A 21,149-nucleotide genomic window follows, 5' to 3' on the forward strand; every position below is an offset into this window, starting at 1 on the left:
GGAGCATCTCTGGCCAAAAATGAGATCTCCCTCGACTGGCCCAAAACTCTGACCTTATATATAGTTTCTAACTCCAAACACTCCACCTTCTCCAAACTAAGGAATGCAACCAATCAACAAAGACTACCTTGATCTGGACTATTTACTTTCTGGAATTTAACCTCTTGACCAAATTGATAACCTTTGGGCCACCATAGGTCAACGGAAGAAAACACCCCTGACCTAAGGTTTCAGCCTTTAGGCTAAACAAAACAATCATCAACTTTCTAATAGATAAAGTTGCTTCTAGGCAGCATCTGGAACCCATTAAGCAGAGCATCAGTTGACACATTCCTTCAGTTCAGAGAAAGCACACACAATAAGAAGAACATAAGATAATACAAGATATTTAAGCAAGAAAGTTAAGGTGTATAATACACTACATATTTCCCCCCTTCGAGGCTCGTAGAGTCTCGACACATAAAAGACAACATACAATCAAATGATTATCATAATGAAACAAACAGACACTCTTATATAATGTCTATAATGAAACAATCATTAGCAATAAAACAATTTGTGGAGTGTGAGAGCGAAAACCTGCCAGGCAGCCAATCTTCCTTAAAGTTTCCATCAAACAATCAAGACAGGAAATTCTCTCACGGTCCCTCTGCCTTAGGCAACCACTGTTTAGCACTCCAAACCAATTAGAAAAGAAGAAATTCTTAAAACTTATATGAAATAATTCAGTAGATACATATGAAAACCTCAGACAAATAAAATCAAAACAGTGTCCAATTTCAGGCTGGTCAACCCATCGAATCCTCCATTGGACCTGTCCCTGCCTAACATTACTCTCCCTAAACGTCAAAAAGAAAAGAAAACATCTGAGGCTTCAATATCCACATACTAGCAAAAACATACAGTAGTGAGTACATATCATCATGAAAAACATCAAACTTTAATATCAAAAATGCATACAATAAAAACACCAAATTACACTGCAGTTCTTCCACAGTGTCAATCTTCAATGTGGTCAAAATACTTAAGTGTCCATGTTCAGGGCCCTTCACTTCATTCACATTCTTCATGTGAGGATGTCTGAATCTCCTCAGAACATCTGGGTCCCCGAACAGCCTGGCACTTTCACAGTGATCTCTCTCCTATATGTTCTAGGAGGGAGAGAGAAAACAAACCAGTATCTTTGCAACAGCAAATACATTTCAAACATTGTCACAAATTAACACACTCATGTATTATCACCAAAATGTATTATTGTCTCATTTGCCATTATTTCAATATGGATATGTCTCCATCAGTTCTCCTCTCACTTCTCTTCCATCTTCATTCACATCAGTTTCTCGCAGTAACATCTGGTTCTGATCTCCTGGTAACACCACACCAACCCACCTCAATATCATCGCCTTTGCAAAGGTCAATAATATTGTACAGAAGCAAAACAACAAGCACAGTGTTACAACTACTGCTATCATAATTTGAGCTAACACTGCACCCATAGGTCCTAATTGCTCCTGCAGCCAAGAATTTGCAGATTTCCCAGCACCTTCTGAAGCACCAAAAGCATCTCTTATGTTTTTCAGTGCATCTATAACACTAGTCATATTATCTGAGCTGTCGGGAATCAGAGTGTAACAAGCATCTCCAGTAAAATTCAGAGCTATGCATAGGCCTCCCTGTTTGGCCAAAATGTAATCAAGTGCCATGTCATGCTTCAGCAATGTCAGTCTGTGACTTTTTTGTGTGTTTGTCAAAGTTGTAAACCCTATCACAGTTTGATCTGCGAATCCCTGCAGGGTGTATGTAATATTATCAATGTGATCTGCTAAGTATGTCACTCCATACCATGGAAATAGACCTATGCCCCATTTCTCTGCTAAACTTACTCGGAAATGATAGGCCTCCATTTTGTGAAATTGTGCCAATTCTCTTTTCTTTCTTTGGCCAGAAACAGCATTAGATTGTGGATCATCAGACGCTTCCCCTTTATGTATGGTGAATACTTCATATGGGAGTTTCAGTTTTGCCATGTAACAGCATCCTGTCCACCCATATGGCAGAAAGATATATGCTTTATCATCACATACCCACCATAGATCTTTAAAATTTCCCATAGTCACATTCGCTGGCAAAGTCTGATTTTTCACAGTTAGAGTTCTACTCCTTTCAGAATCTGGAGCATGAAAGGTCACTGAATACTCATCATTTAAGGCTCTATGTTCACTTTTACCAAAATGCATCATATAATTGTTACAATCTGATATACCCATAAACATCCCAGCAGTCTTAAAGGTATCATTTGAGCAAAAACAACTTTCAGCCTTTGCTCTGGTTACTCCCATTCCCTCAGGAACAGCCTTCGTTATTTCTTCATTTGGGCCAAATAGGCTCAAATATGGCAAATCAATCAACCAGGAGCATTCACGTCGGGGTTTAAAAAGATTCATGGACAATCCCATGACCACATCTCCTGCTGATTGCTGTTGATATAATAACCATGATAGCGCATAAGATTGACAAATAGGAGCCAATGGTTCGGGTACTGCTTCTAAAATTGAAGGCCATGTACCTGGTGTTGGAATCTTTACCACACATGGACCCTCAAGTCTTCTGACTGATCTAATAGAATGGGTCAGCTGTTGAAACCACAAATTCTTACCTGCCCATGGGTCTGGAATTTCTAAGGCTTTGGCATCAAATCCATATGCCTTCCATTCAACTTCTCTTTTCTGTAATGTACGATACTGTTCTATTGTTTCTTCTGATACTTCTTCAGAATTCAACAATTCATTACCTATATTATCTGAAATCAAACTCAGCAGATTAGTCTCAGACTTGGGTGTCACATATTCCTCCTGAGGGGATTTAAAGGTCGTCACATCAGGTTTCAATGTTGTTACTACAGAAGTTGGAGATTCTGTAGCTTTGGTAGTTATTTCAATCTTCACATTACTTTTGGAATTTTCAAGGGTAGTGAAAATAGGTTTTGTAGTTATTATCTCTGGAGTTATAACTAAAACTGTTGTAGGAGTCAATGTGTGTGCCTTGTTAGTTGTTTCCAAACCTAATGTAGTATGTGTCACTTTAGTTGTAGTTACTTCAGTAGTCAATTCCTGATTAACCTTGACCACTTTTGATACTTCATCCGACTTTAATGGTTCAACTACAAGTTTTATTTTACGAGTCACATAACCAGATTTCCACTGCTGTTTAAGTGGAACAAATTCAAATTCAGGTTCTAAATAACTACATGTGTAATAACCTTGATCTACCCAGTCGGCAAAATTCAGAAAGAGTGAACACTCTTCCTTAGTTTTTGTCAGGCCCATATCATTAAACAAAACATACTTTCTGTTACTAACAGGTACAGCTTCAACTCTAGGACCTTCTAACATCAATTGTTCATTCTGATTATTTCTCCACTGTAATGAAGCTTCAGGAGTTTTCTGTCCACACTTACATGGAAGCCGGACTGACCCTCCTAAAGGTACTTCAACTCTAATCGTCATACCGTTTGGGTTTGACCTTTCTTCTGACTGGCCTTGGACTTCTTTGTTTTGCTGAATGTTCAAATTGTCCTGGAGTGGCATCACATCTCTCTGTATTCTCTGATGCTTCACTCTCCGCTGGCTCTGTTGTTTCTGGGACATGCCTGAAATCAATGTCCTCAAATCTTTTCTCCTGCTCGTTGACTGGAAAGTCACCTGTGTCATCATCAGGATCATGCACAAGATTATCAACATCATCCAAATCCTGGACCACTTCATCTGGCTCATGTGAGCCTTCAACACCTCCATTTTGTAAGGGTGGCGTTTCTTCAACGGGTGCTTTAACGCAGTGTGACAGGTGGTACCAAGTTGGGGACCCTTTAACCTGAACCGCAGTTCCTGTACTGCGAACAACTTCAAATGGTCCTTCACGGCGTTCGTTATACCACTTTCTCCTAAACACCTTTACAAACACCTTATCTCCAGGTTGCACCGTGCTCCTTTTTTGCTCATCAAGTCTCTCCTGCACCTCCTCTTGTCTCTGCCTGTCGGAAACATACATGGATATTCTTTTATGGAGAGTAGCCATATATGTTACATATGCTCGCATTTCATCTTCCAAAAGACCCAGACTTGGACCTTTTCCAGTCATACGCAAGCAAGGTGTTGGCATCTGTCTACCTGTAACCAACTCATGAGGCGTCATATGCAAATCACGCAATTCACTGGAGCGGCATACCATTAATGCTAATGGAAGTGCTGCTATCCAATTTAGACCCGTGTGTTGACAGATTTTGACAATGCGATTTTTCAAAATACCATTCATTTTTTCACAAATTCCTTGACTCTGTGGGTGGTAAACTGATCCGAGGCGTTGTTTAATTCCTAACTTTTGCAAGATTAGCTTTACAGTTTTATCCACAAACTCCTTTCCATTATCTGAAGATATCCGATCAGGAAGTCCCCACCTGCTTATGACCTCTCTGCACAGAAACTTGGCAACTGACTGAGCATCCTTTCGCTTGGTTGGACAGGCTTCTGGCCATCTGGAAAATCTGTCCACAACTACCAGCATATACCTTTTACCTCCAACTGGTTTTATCATATCAACAAAATCCATTACCAGCTCTCGCATTGGACCCCTTGGCGTTGGAATGTAACCTGGTGGAACTGTAACACCTCTTCGAACATTGTTTTTCAGACAAATAGTGCATCTGCCTATAACATGATCAATTTGTTCTAATAGACATGGTGCCCAAAATCCATACTCTTTCATGATCTTTCTCCTAACCTCCCCCCTTGCAACATGGGCCAATCCATGTGCCTCTTGAATCATCAATCCCAACAGGTCAGGAGGTGCTATTATCAGACCTTCATGATTTCTCCAAAGACCTGTGGAATCTTGAGTAGCACCTCTGTCTATCCATAATTGTTTGTCCAATGCAGAAACTGCTTCCTGCATCATGATCACATCAGTAAGTGTTATTTTATCTTCTAAATCTGCTTCATGTGTGACCAAGAAAACTTTGCCCAATTTGTCTGCTCCTGTTACTGCTTTGGCAGCTTCATCAGCAGCTTTGTTACCTTGAGTGACTCTTGACATGTCATGTTTGTGTGCTGCACATTTTGCTATTGCAATTTCTTTCGGTTTCATCATAGCATGCAAAAGTTTCATAATCTGAGCATGATGCTGGATTGGGGAACCATCAGTTTTCTTAAAACCTCGATTTTTCCACACTGATCCAAACAAATGACACACATTATGAGCATAGGCAGAATCCGTGTAAATTGTCACACGTTTACCTTCTGCCAACATACATGCTTCAGTTAATCCTACAAGTTCAGCAAGCTGTGCTGATGCAGGTTGAGGAACCACTTCAGCCTTTTCAATCACAAATTCTGTCCCCTGGGCTTTGACTACTGCATAACCAGCACTCAATTTATCCCCCACACGGTAACAAGATCCATCAGTCCAATACTCCAAGTCTGCCTCACGCAGTGGGAGGGCTTGCAAGTCTGACCTCAGCCTTGAATATCTCTCTGCCTCCCGAACACAATCATGCGGTTCACCATCTTCTGCAGTTGGCAGATTTTCAGCCGGATTCACTGTAACACACCTCACTAATGTAACATCCTCCTGCTCTAAAAGTCTATGATAATCTCTAAGCCTAGGCATCGTCAATGTATATTTACCATAGTTCAGAAGATTTCTCAAACTATGATGAGTGAGAATTGTCACAGGATATCCCATTGTTACAGAAGATGCTTTATCATACATCAAAGAAACTCCTACCATTGCTCTATAACATAATGGCAATCCCAACTCTACTTCTGAGTAGGCAGTGGAATAATAGGAAATGGGTTGAGGATTTTTCCCTGTTCCTGTTGGCTGACAAAGAACTGCACATGCATATTTACCCCCAACTGAGGTAGACACATACAACAGAAAATTCTTGGAATAATCCGGAAGTGTCAAGGCTGGAGCCTCCTGTAACCTCTGTTTGACTGTTTCAAAAGCCAAAAGGCCATCCTGTGTCCAAGAGAGATTACAGTGTAATTGAACACTTCCGGTATCTTTAATCATAGCTCTCAAAGGCCCTGTTAAACTAGCATAATCTTCTATCCATGCAGAAGAATATCCAGCAATACCCAGAAATGTCATCATTTCTCTTACTGTTCTGGGTTTAGGAGCCTCTCGAATGGCTTGTAAATGACTGTCAGAAATGCTTCTGTGTCCGTGTGTTATTGTTTGACCCAAATAAACTACTTTCTCCTGACAATACTGCAGTTTTTTCTGAGAAACCTTGTGACCATTTTCTGCCAAAATCTGCAACAGTTTAATTGAATCATCATGGCATGTTTCTTTATCAGGTGAACAAATTATAATATCATCCACATATTGTACCACTGTACTTTTCAATTTCTGATCCAGTCCTACTAGGTCATCTTTCAATACTTTATTGAAAATGTGAGGACTATGTTTAAATCCTTGTGGCAATCTTTTATACTCATAGAACTGTCCCTTATATGTAAACCCAAACAAGCCTTGACTTTCTATGGCAAGTGGAACACTGAAAAATGCACCACATAAATCCAACACTGTAAAATGTGTAGCAGTTGAAGGGATTTGTGCCAACAAAGTGTGCGGATCCGGTACTTCTGCTGGAAAATCAGCAACCACTTCATTTACAAATCTCAAATCATGTACCATGCGATACGAATTATCAGACTTTTTCACAGGTAACAATGGTGTATTACTTTGAGGATTTTGAGTTATCTTCAAAACATCTGCTTTCAAAAGTCCCTCAATTTGCGGTTCAATTCCTTCAACTGCTTCTTCTTTCAGTGGATACTGATTTTTCCAGGGAGGTCTAGTCCCTGGTCTAAGTTCCACTTTAACAGGTTGAGCTGACTTTACAAGACCTATATCAGTGCTGTAACGAGACCACAAACATTCAGGTACTTGCTGCAACATCTCCTCTTTTATAACATCTGTGTCCACTTTAACACTGCAAATTACTTCATGTGTCATTCGAACAGTTTGTGGTCGCCCATGACCTTGAGCAGAAATCATAATTTTAAGAAAGCGCTGATCCTCACTCCTCCAAATGGAAAAATTCTCTTTTGTTGGAGCAAAAACAGCTTTCCCTGCCTCAACCATCATTTCTCCTATATGTTTCTGTTCATAGTCCTCAGACACCATCAAAGTTACATGCGGCACACTTTTCTTGATGTCAAATTCTTTACTCACATAATCATTCACATCAATCATCATAGCTGCTCCTTGTGGGCCCAAAATGATACAACATGAAGTGAGTTCAACTTGCTTTGGTTGACGATTCACCCAATTTTCAAAATCTGACTGAGAAGCATCCTTAAAATACTTCAATGTACAATGCAGCGGATACTCTGGAAGCTTCGCATCAGACATATTTGCTGCAATAAACTTCTCCCACAATTTAACAGGCTCCAAAAGTCCTGCACTGAGATCTCCAATCCAAAACACTGAAGAAGCTTCAACATCTGTTTTCATTGACAATTGACGAGCAGTATCACTTGGCATTTCCACCAGACAGCCGTCTGGAGTACATTTTATTATACAATTCAATCTACACAAAGCATCTCTTCCCAAAAGTGCAATCGGTGTATGTTCTGATACCAGTATAGGTATTGTAGTTTTTTGATTTTTGTAGCAGAGCTCAATTGGTTTTGTAAGAGGTACCAGCTGTTTGACTCCCTCAAACCCGATTGTCCGTATCAATTGACCAGACATAGGGAGATGTGTAGCATCTTCAGGCCGAATGCAGGTAAAAGCTGCTCCGCTATCTACCATCACTTCTAATGGTTGATTATTTACTTTTACCCTTATTGTTGGATCTTGCTCCGGCCCTGACACTACCAGCTGACACCTCCCTTTCGGATTTTCTGGGCAGCCCTAGAATCCTGGCTCCGGGCCCCTGAGAGGATTCACCGGTCCCCGGAACGCCATTGGCTGACCTCTAAAGCCTCCTCTTGGGATTCCTCTGAAATTCCCTCTGAAATTTCCTCCTCCTACTTTGTTACACTCACGGGCAAAATGTCCAACCAGTCCACAGATATAACACACTTCAGAACTTTGTTGAAAATTTGGATTAAAGTTTCCTCTTGCTCTCCCTACATTTCCTCGACCTCTTCCTCTCCATGCCTGCTGCTGCAGGCCAAAGGTCGGCTGTGTGTTATAAACAAAAGGTACCACTGCACAAGGCTGTGGTGCCTGGTACTGATTTAGCTGTGACTGCAGCTGTGGCTGTGGCTGTGACATGGGCTGATTTATCTCAGGCTGGTTCTGCATAACTACTGCCTGCTTCTTCTCCTTCTTCTTATTATCTACCAACTGAATCTGGTTTAATTTTCTAAGGATCTCCTGATCTTGCTCCTTTTGTTCATACTCTTTCTTCCTATACAGCTCTACTTGGTGTGCTATGTGATCTGTATAAACACTCTTTATCATGCTCCCTAGACCAACCACTTCTGCTAATTTACTCCTCACTGACAGTGGCAACCCCTTCTGAATCTTAGCTCGCAAGATTGATTGCTCCATCTGACTGTCATCCGGATCATGTCCTGTAACACTTCTCCACATCTGATGCGCTCTTGACACATAAGCACGAGGATTTTCATCGCATCCCAATGATTCAATCAAAATATTATCAGGATGCACATTTGTGGGAAATGTGTCCTTCAAAGATCTCCACACTCTAGCTCTGTTTGCAGCAAACAACTCTGAATCATTTACAGAGGTACCCACATAACGATTAAGTCCTGCTCGCTGCAGAATTTCTTCCATGGCAGGAACTCCTAGAATGTTAGCTAACAATCTTTTAATATCACCCATGGCAGATTGTGTTCCCACCATGATTTCTTCTAGTTTAGATATCCAGGGATGCGCCCCATTCTGGAGGATAGGTAATTTCTCCAGGATATCTGACATGTCGGTGCTTTGCCAGGGTTTGTATTCCAGACTTTGTCCTCTAATGATTACTGGACCCATAAAACTGGAACTCTTGTCTTTCCTCGGACGGAATGTATATCCTGTGTTTGATTTTTTAGCGCTTTGTGCTTCTAGATCACTTTTTTTAGCCTGTAATCCCTCTAATTTGTCTTCGAAAAACTCTTTTACCTTGGGTGTGGATGTTATAGATAGGCGTGAAGCGCAGTTGTCCATTTCCTCATTAATTACTTTTAGACACTCCTGTCTATCTTCTTCTTCCTTCCTATCAAGGTACTTCTTCTCTAGATACTCCATATATGATGGACTCAATTCTTCTAACTCTTCCTCGCTGTCCTCCCCTTCACTCTCAGTGTCATCTTTGGCACACTTTTTCTTTCCTGACTTAGCTCCTTTCCTCTCTGCTCTGGCTAATATCTTTTTTACAGCAGGATCGTATCCCCCAACAGCTCCTTCCAGATCACTTTGATCATCATCTCCAAGCTCAATCTTTCTAACTCTAATTTTATCCTTAGCTTTGAAATGCACAGTTTTGCTTTTACTTTTGCTTTTGGAGCTGGGATACATTTTTAAAGTTGTTTCTGCTTTTCCTGTCTCTATTATTTTCTCATTATCATCTGTAATATGATAATCTCCTTCCTGAGTAATCACTGGGAGCTGAGGATAAAGTTCTCTAAGCTCTACCTCCTTCTCATAAGGTGGGGGTCTCTGTACTGGGACCACATGTGAGAAGGGTGCATCAATTTCTGTCATTAACTTTTCTACACTTTTTGCATTCTTCTCTAACTCTCTTTGAGCCTTGTCTTTCTCCTCCTCCTTAGCCTTTGCCCATTGCTGTCCCTCTCTCTCAAACAGCTGGAGCATGTCAAGTTCCATCTTTCTCTTCTGCTTACGCTTCTCTCCCTTTTTCCCTTTCTTCTCGCCTGCTTTATATATGGACACAAGCACCTGCATTGTTTTAATTACATCTGGGTTAAAAGTCCCTACGGCTGGCCACGGTTGGTCAATATTAGACCAACGCCCATGCCACTTCTCTGACATTTCTGCTACACCTCTAATTAGAGGATTATTCTTTTGGACAACTTCAACAGGAGTGATTACTTTTGGATTGTCTATTTTTGACATTTTGATATTCTTCTCTAATTCAATTTTAACCAGATTAACTTAATTCTATTTTATTATGATTGTTATTATATCTAATTAATTACTACTAAATATATTTTAATTACTTATGCCGCTTTAATTGTCACAGTTGATGAAAAACAGATGAAAAGATTTACCAACTTCAGAAATCAAAAGAGAGTTCTATAGGTAAAAATTCACAACGCCAGGTCCACACACAAAGCTCTTCAACTACAAAATCAATAATCTTTAGCAATAACCAAACCAACTCACAAGCCAACAACAAAATCTCACACAAACCAGTATCTCAATAATGAAATGATCAGTCCGTTGCCAAGCTTTCTTCTAATTAACTACAACATATGTATGATGCATGTACTATAGGTGTGTGCACTAAATGTAAATGAAAGTACTATTATCAATCAAATTGCATCAACAACATCAACTATAAATGTATGCACAGAGGTTAAAATGCAGGTACATTTGTCGGAAAGAGTTTGTGGATAAAATCACACTGGCCTTTATCACTGGATCCCGATGCAAGCGCTGTCGTCCGCAAGCCTCAGTCCCTGTGATGCAAACCAGCTGTCCTTGCGCCTCCAGACACACCCTTTGTCCTTTTGCCTCCTTTTTGCACTCTCATACCATGAAAGGAAAACAGACAAATGGTTCAATGCCTTATCAATAAAACACTTGAACACTTGAAAACATTCCTTCCCCCCTTTATCAAACTTTCACCCTTTGTCAAAGTTTTTTACAAAAAGAATCCTCCTCCGGGGTTCATATGTTTTTAATATTTATTTTTTTAACAAGTCTATTTATTTTTCAAAGTCCTCTGAAAAGAGAAAAAGAGGCTCATAAAGACATCTTTAACCAAATACCCCTTGGAAGATTTATACATTTTATTTCTTATTAAACGTCCTTTGGAAGCTCATTAAAGCGTCTTCCTCAGGCTCATATTTGTTAGCAGCTAAAGAATATATAACATTATATATCTCTATTCAACATACACTCAATCATATCAAGTAATCATAAACTTTATTCACAAAAGAAAACCAATCTTCACACACACGCACACACACACACAAAAATGGGGATTTAACAAACAAACACAAAACAAGTGATCACATATGTATTAAAGCTTCTTTCTAACTCTTTATTCTAACTTTATTTTTACTCTTAATAAACCCCCCTTTAACCTTATTTCTTTTAATATCCCAAAATGTCCCTCTATTTTACCTCTTTTTACTCAAAAAATCCCTCTATTCAAATCCTTACCCCCCTTTAATCCTTACTTTTTATATACCCCCCTTTAATCCTTACTTTTTATATACCCCCCTGTAACTTTCCCTCTATTGAAATCTTTACCCACCTTTAACTTTACTCATCCTTACCCCCCTTAACCTTAAGTACCCCCCAACAACCTTTAGTACCCCCCAAAAACCTTTAGTACAAATTCCCTATACCCCCCTTTTTGCGATGCTTGCAACGCAAACAAAAACCAAAAGCCAAAAATGAAAGACCAAAAACCCCCCTAATTTAGAAAAATTTAGAACGATAAACAGCTTCTAATCATCAAAGCAACAATCACCCACACAAAGATTCTTTAACGGTGTGACCCAACAGCAGACAGCAGCCCCCACAAGCAAACCAGCGCACACTTATGTGAAAAACTCACCCTTTGTAGAAGCCGGCTGTTGCGGAAGTTTAGCCTGGTGGAGCTGCCAGCCAATGAAAGGCCACAGACACGTCCAAGTTCGTGACGCCAAAAACTGTGGTATATTGATGTGTTGATGAAAAGAAGGGATCACCGCCGACACGTCTTCACTTGCATTCAAAAAAGAAGTTTATTAACAAGAAGAAGAACAGTGTACAAAGAATGCCGAATCCTGGAGCATCTCTGGCCAAAATGAGATCTCCCTCGACTGGCCCAAAACTCTGACCTTATATATGTTTCTAACTCCAAACACTCCACCTTCTCCAAACTAAGGAATGCAACCAATCAACAAAGACTACCTTGATCTGGACTATTTACTTTCTGGAATTTAACCTCTTGACCAAATTGATAACCTTTGGGCCACCATAGGTCAACGGAAGAAAACACCCCTGACCTAAGGTTTCAGCCTTTAGGCTAAACAAAACAATCATCAACTTTCTAATAGATAAAGTTGCTTCTAGGCAGCATCTGGAACCCATTAAGCAGAGCATCAGTTGACACATTCCTTCAGTTCAGAGAAAGCACACACAATAAGAAGAACATAAGATAATACAAGATATTTAAGCAAGAAAGTTAAGGTGTATAATACACTACACAGTGTGTGACCAGGGCAATGTCTGCTGAAGCTGCATTTACAATGAATTCTCCCCCAATCACAAAGGATGACACTGTATTCAAACACACCTTGGGTTATGGTCTCAACTTATTGAGGACACAGAATGTTACGGCACATAATCATGCCAGAAATATGCTGTAGATAATGGCACTGTCTATAATTAATCCTGGAGCCTATAATAAATATTAATAAATAATAATGAAAAAAATCTGGATAAGATAAATAAAATATTTCCTGTATTTATTTTGAGGGACTGTACAAGGCTCCCTTTTTAACTGTAATTTAATCATACAACACAAAACCTATTGGGAATATAAATTATGAGAAGCCTTCTGATTCAGGTGTGCTTAGGCACCGTTTGATATAAGAGCCACAAGTTGCTATGAATGCTTGTTCACAGCAAGAAAGTGAAGGTAAGCCATTTGCAGCTTAAAAAGATTTAAGTCATCCTCGCTGTTAGCTGCTTCAAGGTTTTAAAAGCTCACTCAATGGGCTGAGTGGGGGAAAAAAGAAACTTTTAGGAAAATAAAATGAGCACAAGCTGAGCTAGAAATTCAGTGACAGGTGACGTGAGAAGGTGCTTCGCTTTGGTCTCAAAGCTTTGATTTTTTTTTTTTTCTTTGGCTCTGCTGAGACATTTTTTCAGATGTACCCTTCCAGACTGTAACCTTCAGTGGGTTTGGTGAGAAGCGGTGAGGTATCATTTTCTCTCCAAACTAGACTCATTACTGTCAGGCTCTATTTGACTTCTTTTAATACAAAGACAGCTGAAATCAGAGCGGTCTCGTCTTTTATTTATTGGTACATTTTGCTTTTAGGTGCCCCTCATCAGGACTATGATTCATCTTGATTCCTTACAGGGATACATGTGTCACTCTTTGCAAAGGTCTGGTCGGATGTTCATAGTCTGCTATTTGTTTAAAAATGCCGAAATTAACATAAACACAAACCCTAAGAAACAGATTATCCCTCATGACTGACACTTCAAAGTAATATATTTTTGAATTCTAGCTGTATTGCATGAGGTCAGATTGCTCTGGTACTCAACTGATGAAAACCATTGCCTTCGGAGTGGGCACTAAATCACAGGGCTCATATTATACCTGCTGAACTAATTAATCCTAGCAAATAAGTGCCAACACACACACACATACACTATTTATGGATCCTCTGGGAATGTCTTTTATGACAGGGTTGAGTAATTTAGGGTAGTAATATTGACAAAAGTGCATTAACACCTTTAATGTTTGGTTATGTGAGCTTTAAGTCAATCCTCCATTAATCAGTTCATTTGCTTCCTACTTATCCAGGGCAGAACTGCAGTGCAAAGTGGGAAGCAAAGCATTTTCTAGTTCCCTTTATGTCCAGTGCTGCTGGGATGTGTTCTGTCCTGGGTCTACCTTGATAGTCTCTGGTCAGCTCAGATGTCTCTGAGTGATCCTTACATACTGCAGAACAACAGCATTTTGACTTGTCAACAATCAGATTTGTAACGCACTGCTTAAGGGCCTGTTATATAAAAAAATAACTGACTACTGACTAGTAGTTACTTTGCAACTGATCACACGAACCATTTTAATGTGTGGAAAGAAGGCAAGGTGCTAAATTAACATTCCCCATTAACTGCATACTGTATCCTTAAAGGAGTAGTCTGGCATTATGGGAAATTGGCTTGTTTCTTTGTGTGTTTTTCCAAAAGTAAGAAGAGAAGACTCTGTATGTATGTATATAGTCTGTATGTATCGGTACAGCCAGGAACTTTAGCATTAACTTATCTTATTTTACTGTTTTAATCCCTCAGTTTTTAGCTCCAGTGTTTCCTCATGGGGCTGGACAGACTGGGAGTTGTCTCTGGTCTACCAATGGGGTGCTGTCCTGTGGACGGCTACGGCCTGGGTGGCTAGGGCTCTTCACCTCGGTGTGGAGTGTAGTATATTATCCACCTCAACTCTTTGCTTTATTGTCTTGTATTATCTTATGTTCTTCTTTGTATGTGTTTTGTCTGGATTGAAGAAATGTTCAAACTATTGCCCTGCTTCACAGGTTCTATATTTTGCCTAGAAGTAATCTGACCTGTTAGTTTGTATCCTGAGAAATGTGTTTAAATGTCAGATGGCATAGGTTAGGTTTTGTTTTTAGAACCTGTCTTTGTCTGACCATCTTGGGCAGACATATCCTTATATTGGAAAAAGGTGGAGTTTTAGAAAATGTACAGTATATAAGGTTTGGGGTTTAGGCCAAGAGAGAGAGAGAGATCTCACATTGGCACCAGAGATGCTCTAGGATTCTGCATTTTTGAACACTGTTCTTCTTCTTGTTAATAAACTCTTTTTGAATGCAAGTGAAGACGTGTCGGTGGTGATCCCTTCTTTTCATCAACACATCAATATACCACAGGAGCCTCCTGTCTGCCCTGCCTCAGTGTGGTTGGCCCCCCAAAGGTAGCTTCTTCCTCGCCTCAGGTCTCCGTGCCCAGCTATGTCTCTTTAGTGACAGCTATATGTGTGAGTGTGAGGGTAAGGGTCTGTGTGTGCGTATGTGTGTGAGTGTGTATGTATTTGTATGTGGGGGTGGGAGGGTCAGGTTTTCTTGATTTTCTTTGTTGTTTTTACCCTCTGTGAGTCACTTGTGCCATACATATATAGATTGATTTGATTTGAACTGGTTAACACTGGCTCTAAAAACAGGTAATACAATGAAATTGTTTTGTTTCCATTCAAAAAACTCTATTTGTCCCAAGGGGGCAAATGAAATACATTAAACAACACACAACACCCAGACAGTGCCAAATAAACCTGTAATTAGAACAATTAAGTAACTGAGCACGTAAATAACTGACTGTTCACATTTAGATAGAGATCTTTCATACCCAGATACAAACAGATCTGCCCACCAGCCAGTCTTCCTCAAATCACTCCTGGGAGAAAACACAACTTATCACTTTTTGCTTTTTGCTTTGTAAAAACTGAAAAAAAAAACTTGTTAATGGTTGAGCTCAAAGCCAGGCAGAAACAGTGTAGAATAGGCTAAGCCTGATTTTAAAAACAAGATTGGTCACTGAACAATGATAGAATCAGGAAACACTTGTGCCAGATTTGATGTGAGCTGTTTGTGGGGATTCATTCACCGCGCCTCACTGACCGACTGATCAGTCATCTGGCTTTTGGGGAATCAGATGGAGTTTTGATACGCCAGAAATGCTGCTGCCAATATCTTTCACTTCCTTTGGCTGCCGTCAAAAACTCCATTATAAACTCTAGTGAGCATGTTTTAATTATTGGTGTCAGCTTTAGGAAACTTAGGACCAGAGATGCAGCCAGGCATACTGTAGAGGAGTGGAAAAAAAATCATTTTTAATAAAGAAAACCAAACATCTGAAGCAAACCACGTCTCAAAAACAGAATCCAGGTAAAACTCAGGAATGGAAACCATAATCTGTTGGAGACACAAGGGAAAGATTAACAGGAATAAAACAGGAGTACCATACCACAACAGATCAACTGGCAATGACAGAGGCTGCGTCTGAAATCATCCACTACTCCCTAGTCCACTATAGAATGAGTTTGCCATTTTGCAGTGCGGATGTATAGTTAGAATTATTAAAACCTATATATTGGGGTCTTAGTACCCAACAGTGCATCATGAAAAGTTGTGTACAACTGATTCTCACTGAACAAGCTAACTAACTTAAATGGCCAACATAAGGAAGGCACACAAGTGGAGGGAACCATGCAGGACCAAGACAGGAAGAGTAAAAACAAGGAAAATATTTCAAAACAAGAGAAAATAAAAGATGTCCAAAAAGAGTCCATATCTGAATGACCAAAAATTCCAAACATAAAATGTCCATCAAGGCACATCATAACAATTGATGATGTATTTTACATGTTTTGGTTAAAATTGAGCAGGACTGTTGTGCTGCCTCTCTCTTTTTCTCTACATTGTCCTTGATGTGGACATCTTGCTTGGATAAACACGATTTGGACTGACTCTGGATGAAATCCTTTGAAGTACATTTCGATTTGGTGCATGCAGTCAGATTAGAAAAGAGATTTTGAAAATTTAAAGTTTGAGATTGTCAGAGTAAGCAAAGAGCTCCAAGCACCGAGACCCAGCACAGAGAATTTGCTCTCACCATATGAACCTTAAATGGCTCGCGGGAGGATATCTAGAGCTGAGTATCCCCACTGAAAGCCTAGTAACACTGCCTTAACCCGTCTCCCAATCCACACAGCGTATATACTGTAGACAAGATTAACAAAGTCCCTTGGCCCTTATTTTATCTCTTAAAGTCTGATCTGTTCTTCCGTGACCAGGACGAAATCTACATTTTTTTTCCCCCTGCTGAATCAGGCAGACTCTCCTCTCAGGAAACCTGACTGAGGCTTTACCAGGGAGAAAGAACAATCTAAATCCCTTAACAATTCTAATGGATAGCTCAAGAGATGTGGATGATATTGAAGTGAAATAATGGAATTAAAGCTACCGCTGCCTGCAACAAAAATATATAAATTTCATATATACTTTCTGCATATTTATCAACTATTGGTAATGAAAAATCAAGTAAATCTCCATATCCAGCTTGTGAGGACGGATTGATATTCCACTGTCCAGACAGATGCAGTCAACTGCTGCTGTGCAACGTTATTTTATAAGCACAAATCAAAGGTGAACCATGTTGCATTGCATTTTTTTAATCTATGGTCTATTCTTTTTCATCTGTTGACTCTTTTAAAATAGTTACCATGGGCTTACATCACCAGTCCATGCACTTGACAAGCTTGATGGTGGGAAACAAAAAAAAAGAAAAACCAAACCAAAACCTTTAAACCAAGACAACCTGATAACTGAACGTCCTGTTTCTCCTCTTCTATGATGTCAGTCAAATAGCCACAACAAAGGTCTGGAGTTCCACAGAGGAAAAGTTGAGCACTGTGAAACACACCGGAGCTTCTTAGCAAGCCGGAAAAAAAAAAAAAATCACTGAGTCACGTGTGACTTTCCTCTGACTCAAGGTATCTCAACCCTCTGTGTCCACACTGTGAAATAAACCGACATTGTTGCTGTTCAAAGGGACCTATGGCTTGTAGTACTGCAGCTCGGGAGATACCGGTAATATCACAAGCAGCACACACAAGCAGCAAGTGATTCTTTTATTGAAAAAAAAAAGAAGAAGCTGTCAACAAAAACGTCTATTTTCACTCTTTGTGTTTGTTGGCACTTCTTCTCCAGTTCTGCTTTCTTCTTTTCTATCCTCAGGCACGACTGATGCAATGGCAAGGAAAATTAGCTCTGAGGCAACAGGCAATATTTATTTTAAAAAACAAGCACAGCAGAGTCATGGTTTATGTGTTTTCGTGGATATAAGTTTAATTCGAACAAAGCTGTGGGTGTACGTGTATGTAACGCTTGGTCATTAAGTACAATTATTATAGTTTGATGGAAACTAATTTAATTTTAATTGTATTCATTTGTGAGAGCCAGTGGCTGTAAGAGGGCCCCGGGCATTTTCCTTTTGCCAACACAAAGATGAATAATTTAGTCTTGTTTTATTTTCTAATCTGAAAACACATACAAACACAGAAAAGAGAGTGGGCTTAGTGGAAATCAGCACAACTGGAGGGACGGCTGGAGAAATGGTATCTTTAACCTACAGCCCTGAATTAATGACCCCAATCTAAACCTTACCTTAATTCGCTAAACTACGGTGGCCCTAAGAGCTCAATGCATTGCAACTTAAAGGGATAGTTCAACATTTTGGCAAATTGGCCCATTGCCATAATCCCTATAGTCTTAGCAGTATAGGTTTGTTACCTTTAATTGTCGGTGCAAGCATCAAACTCATCAAATACACAATCCAACAACTCCAAAACGCTCTGGTGGACAAGTTGTGACCTGCACATTCACCACGCTATGAGATAATAACAGAACGTTACCAGATGGAGTTGTTTTAGAGGCAAATACAGAGACTGCTTGCTTCCCAACGGGCACGCGCATCAGTGGTTTTGCATGAATTTCCCTCTAAAACAACTCTGTCTGGTAACGTTCCGTTATTATCTCATAGCGTGGTGAATGTGCAGGTCACAACTTGTCCACCAGAGCATTTTGGAGTTGTTGGATTGTGTATTTGATGAATTTGATGAGGAAAACCAAGAAATCCCAATAGCCTCCATAGTGTAGTCCTGAGCAGCTTACGGCTCTGCTCCGCCGTTCTAAAAACAGCTTGCACCGACAATTAAAGGTAACAAACCTACTGCTATAACTATAGGGATTATGGCAATTGCCAAAATGTTGCACTATCCCTTTAACCAAACACACAGATAGACACATTGAGAACACCTTCATCAATATGACAACACACACAATTGTAAAAACTCGCAACACATCCAAACACTATTCCCTCTTGCTATCAGAATGAATTAAATGCATTTAACAACAGTTAAACGTTGAACTGGTCACAGCCAGGTTCATCGCTATGTGTTGTGTATGTTTACCACACACGTGTTGTCAAAGTGATGAAGATGTTTTCTGAATTTGCAATGAATTTGTGTATTTGCATGTGTTCTCTTCAGCTGTTATCGGTGCTCTCAGGGTCACTGTAATAAACATCTGCCTGTGCAAATAAAGTAGAGGTGATTTTTTTATTTAGTGAAGTGCACATTTCTAACGCAATTTCAGCTGCAAAGGCCACAAAAACAGACCACTTTTTCTGCAATGGAACAACTGTGAAAAACATGTTTACTTTGTGTTCACCTTGAAAACTACTATTTACTGTTTACAGGCTTTCCCACACACTTTCCCCAAACACTTAATCCGACATCATTTGCTTCAAAATGCTGCAGCTGGGACCCCGGCCAACATCAAACTGGGTACATCATCCCCGTCTCTTGATTTGCTGCCTTTAAGCTACAAAATCCACTTTGAGGTGCTTCTAATTGTTTCCAAATCACTTCCCAGTCAGATTACATCAGTGACCAACTCGCAGTTTGTGTCCCTTACTGATCACTGTCTTCTGTTGAGTGCTCACTGTTCCCCGCTGCAGGACTTAAGCCTGGGTTGATGCTGCATTTACTTCACATGCCCCAGACTGTCAAACAGCCTCCCTGAAGATTTGAGGGTGTGAACATCCCTTTTTAATTTCTAAAAAAATGAATAAAAAACTTTTTTTCCCAACTTGCTTTCACCCTGAATCTTTTCCTATATACCCACAGGGGTTTTGTTATTGATATTTTTCACTTTTAAAAAGTCTTCATTTATAATTCTTCAGTCTCATTTTCATCATTATAATTACAAAAGAATCTTATTATCAGACCGCTTGCCTTATCTTAAAGCCAAATTAATCAGTGTTTTTTTAATGTAAAACACATCAGATGACTGTGTGGATTGTTCAAGGTCTCTCTCATGATGGCAAACTCACTTATAATCATAACCTGATGACTTTCAGCTCATTGTTTTGGATTTACTTCTGGCATCTGCATCTGGTTCACTTATTTTGTCCAACTTCAACTGATAAAACACTGTGTGATACCTACCAATCACAGGACAGCAGATTGATAGTAGAGGATAAAATAAGTAGAAGATGTATAAGATAGTTGACAGATGGAAAGAAGATGAATAATAAGAAGATAGAAGATAATGCTGGGGAACATTGTGGAGCATTTTGCAGCTAAAGAGCCAGATATTTCTGTCTGAAGAGTAAATGGAGACGGCAAAAAACTTCCATCAAAAGCAAATGCACAATTGAATTTCCAAAGCATCTCCACAGGTTTAATTGCTGTTTGTCTTGTGCATGACTGTTCCACATCCTTAACTGCTCCGATATGGACAAAGGAACTACACTTAATCCAAACCACCATCTGTTTATAAACCTTACCAATCTGATTTTCTGCCAAAATTGGACCGAGTTATGACCATTTCATTTCCTTAACCATGTACTTAATGCGGTTACCATGACAACGGAGGTCCAGTATAACGGCTCCTGGCGCATTGCTATGAGTTGTGTCCTTTAATGAGTTGGAGAACTTGTTGGTAACGTCCTCCAAATCAGCTGATAATATACAAGTAGTTTGTGATTGCTTCTACTTATTTACATTTAATATTAGATTTTTAGTTTATCCGTTATGTAGGCTAATCCTCTCCCAAAATTGCAATCCAATTCCACTTTAACTCAAAGTGTCCCTATATAACCCTCACCTATCATTCAGCTGTCCTTGCACCACTGGTCACCATGGTCTGGTCTGAAGGTGAATGGAAATGTATTGACCCTGAGTGAGGAGATGACTATAAAAGTGGTTTTGTACTGTGTACTGCCTAGAATTCCTTCCTCCATTTTTGTGTCCCCTTTACGACCCTTTTCTGCTTCTTTTGTTATCTCGAAAAAAAAAAAATCTAAAAAATCAGTGGTCTGTTGTATTCTAGTGTGTGGTGTGCCAGTGTTTCATTCTCACTGTCTCAGTGGGGGTTGCAGTAAGTGGGATATGACAAAGAAGGTGTTTGACATTGAAACATAAAAAAGAAAGACAGAGAGAGCGGTGTTGTCAGAGAGAAGAGTGTAACAATAGAGAGAGACTCTTAATGATGTACAGTGGAACACCCGTGATATTTTATACCCCTGACTGAATTTTCTCGCCTCTGGTTCCATAATGTGACACCCTGAAGACGTGATGTATGAGCAGCGCTAACCTCTGTCTTCCCTACCTGATCCCCCTCCTGGGTGTCAAA

The 21,149-nt window shown here is 39.8% G+C and overlaps 1 protein-coding gene across 1 annotated transcript; it reads right to left on the reverse strand.

Moving 5' to 3' along the window:
* Positions 1-7,776: 7,776 nt before the first annotated feature.
* LOC146966892 (uncharacterized) lies at positions 7,777-9,741 on the reverse strand. The gene has a single exon (XM_085763618.1). The coding sequence runs from the start codon at positions 9,724-9,726 to the stop codon at positions 7,921-7,923; it is 1,806 nt and encodes a 601-aa protein (XP_085619744.1). The 5' UTR covers positions 9,727-9,741; the 3' UTR covers positions 7,777-7,920.
* Between the last annotated feature and the right edge of the window lie 11,408 nt (positions 9,742-21,149).

Source organism: Trachurus japonicus, chromosome 20, assembly GCF_045865225.1.
Source record: "Trachurus japonicus isolate A0001 chromosome 20, Traja_1.0".
Lineage (NCBI taxonomy): Eukaryota > Metazoa > Chordata > Actinopteri > Carangiformes > Carangidae > Trachurus > Trachurus japonicus.

Excerpts from the sequence above, each read along its gene's own strand:
- LOC146966892 (XM_085763618.1), bottom strand. The coding sequence starts at position 9,726 with ATGACAGAAATTGATGCACCCTTCTCACATGTGGTCCCAGTACAGAGA.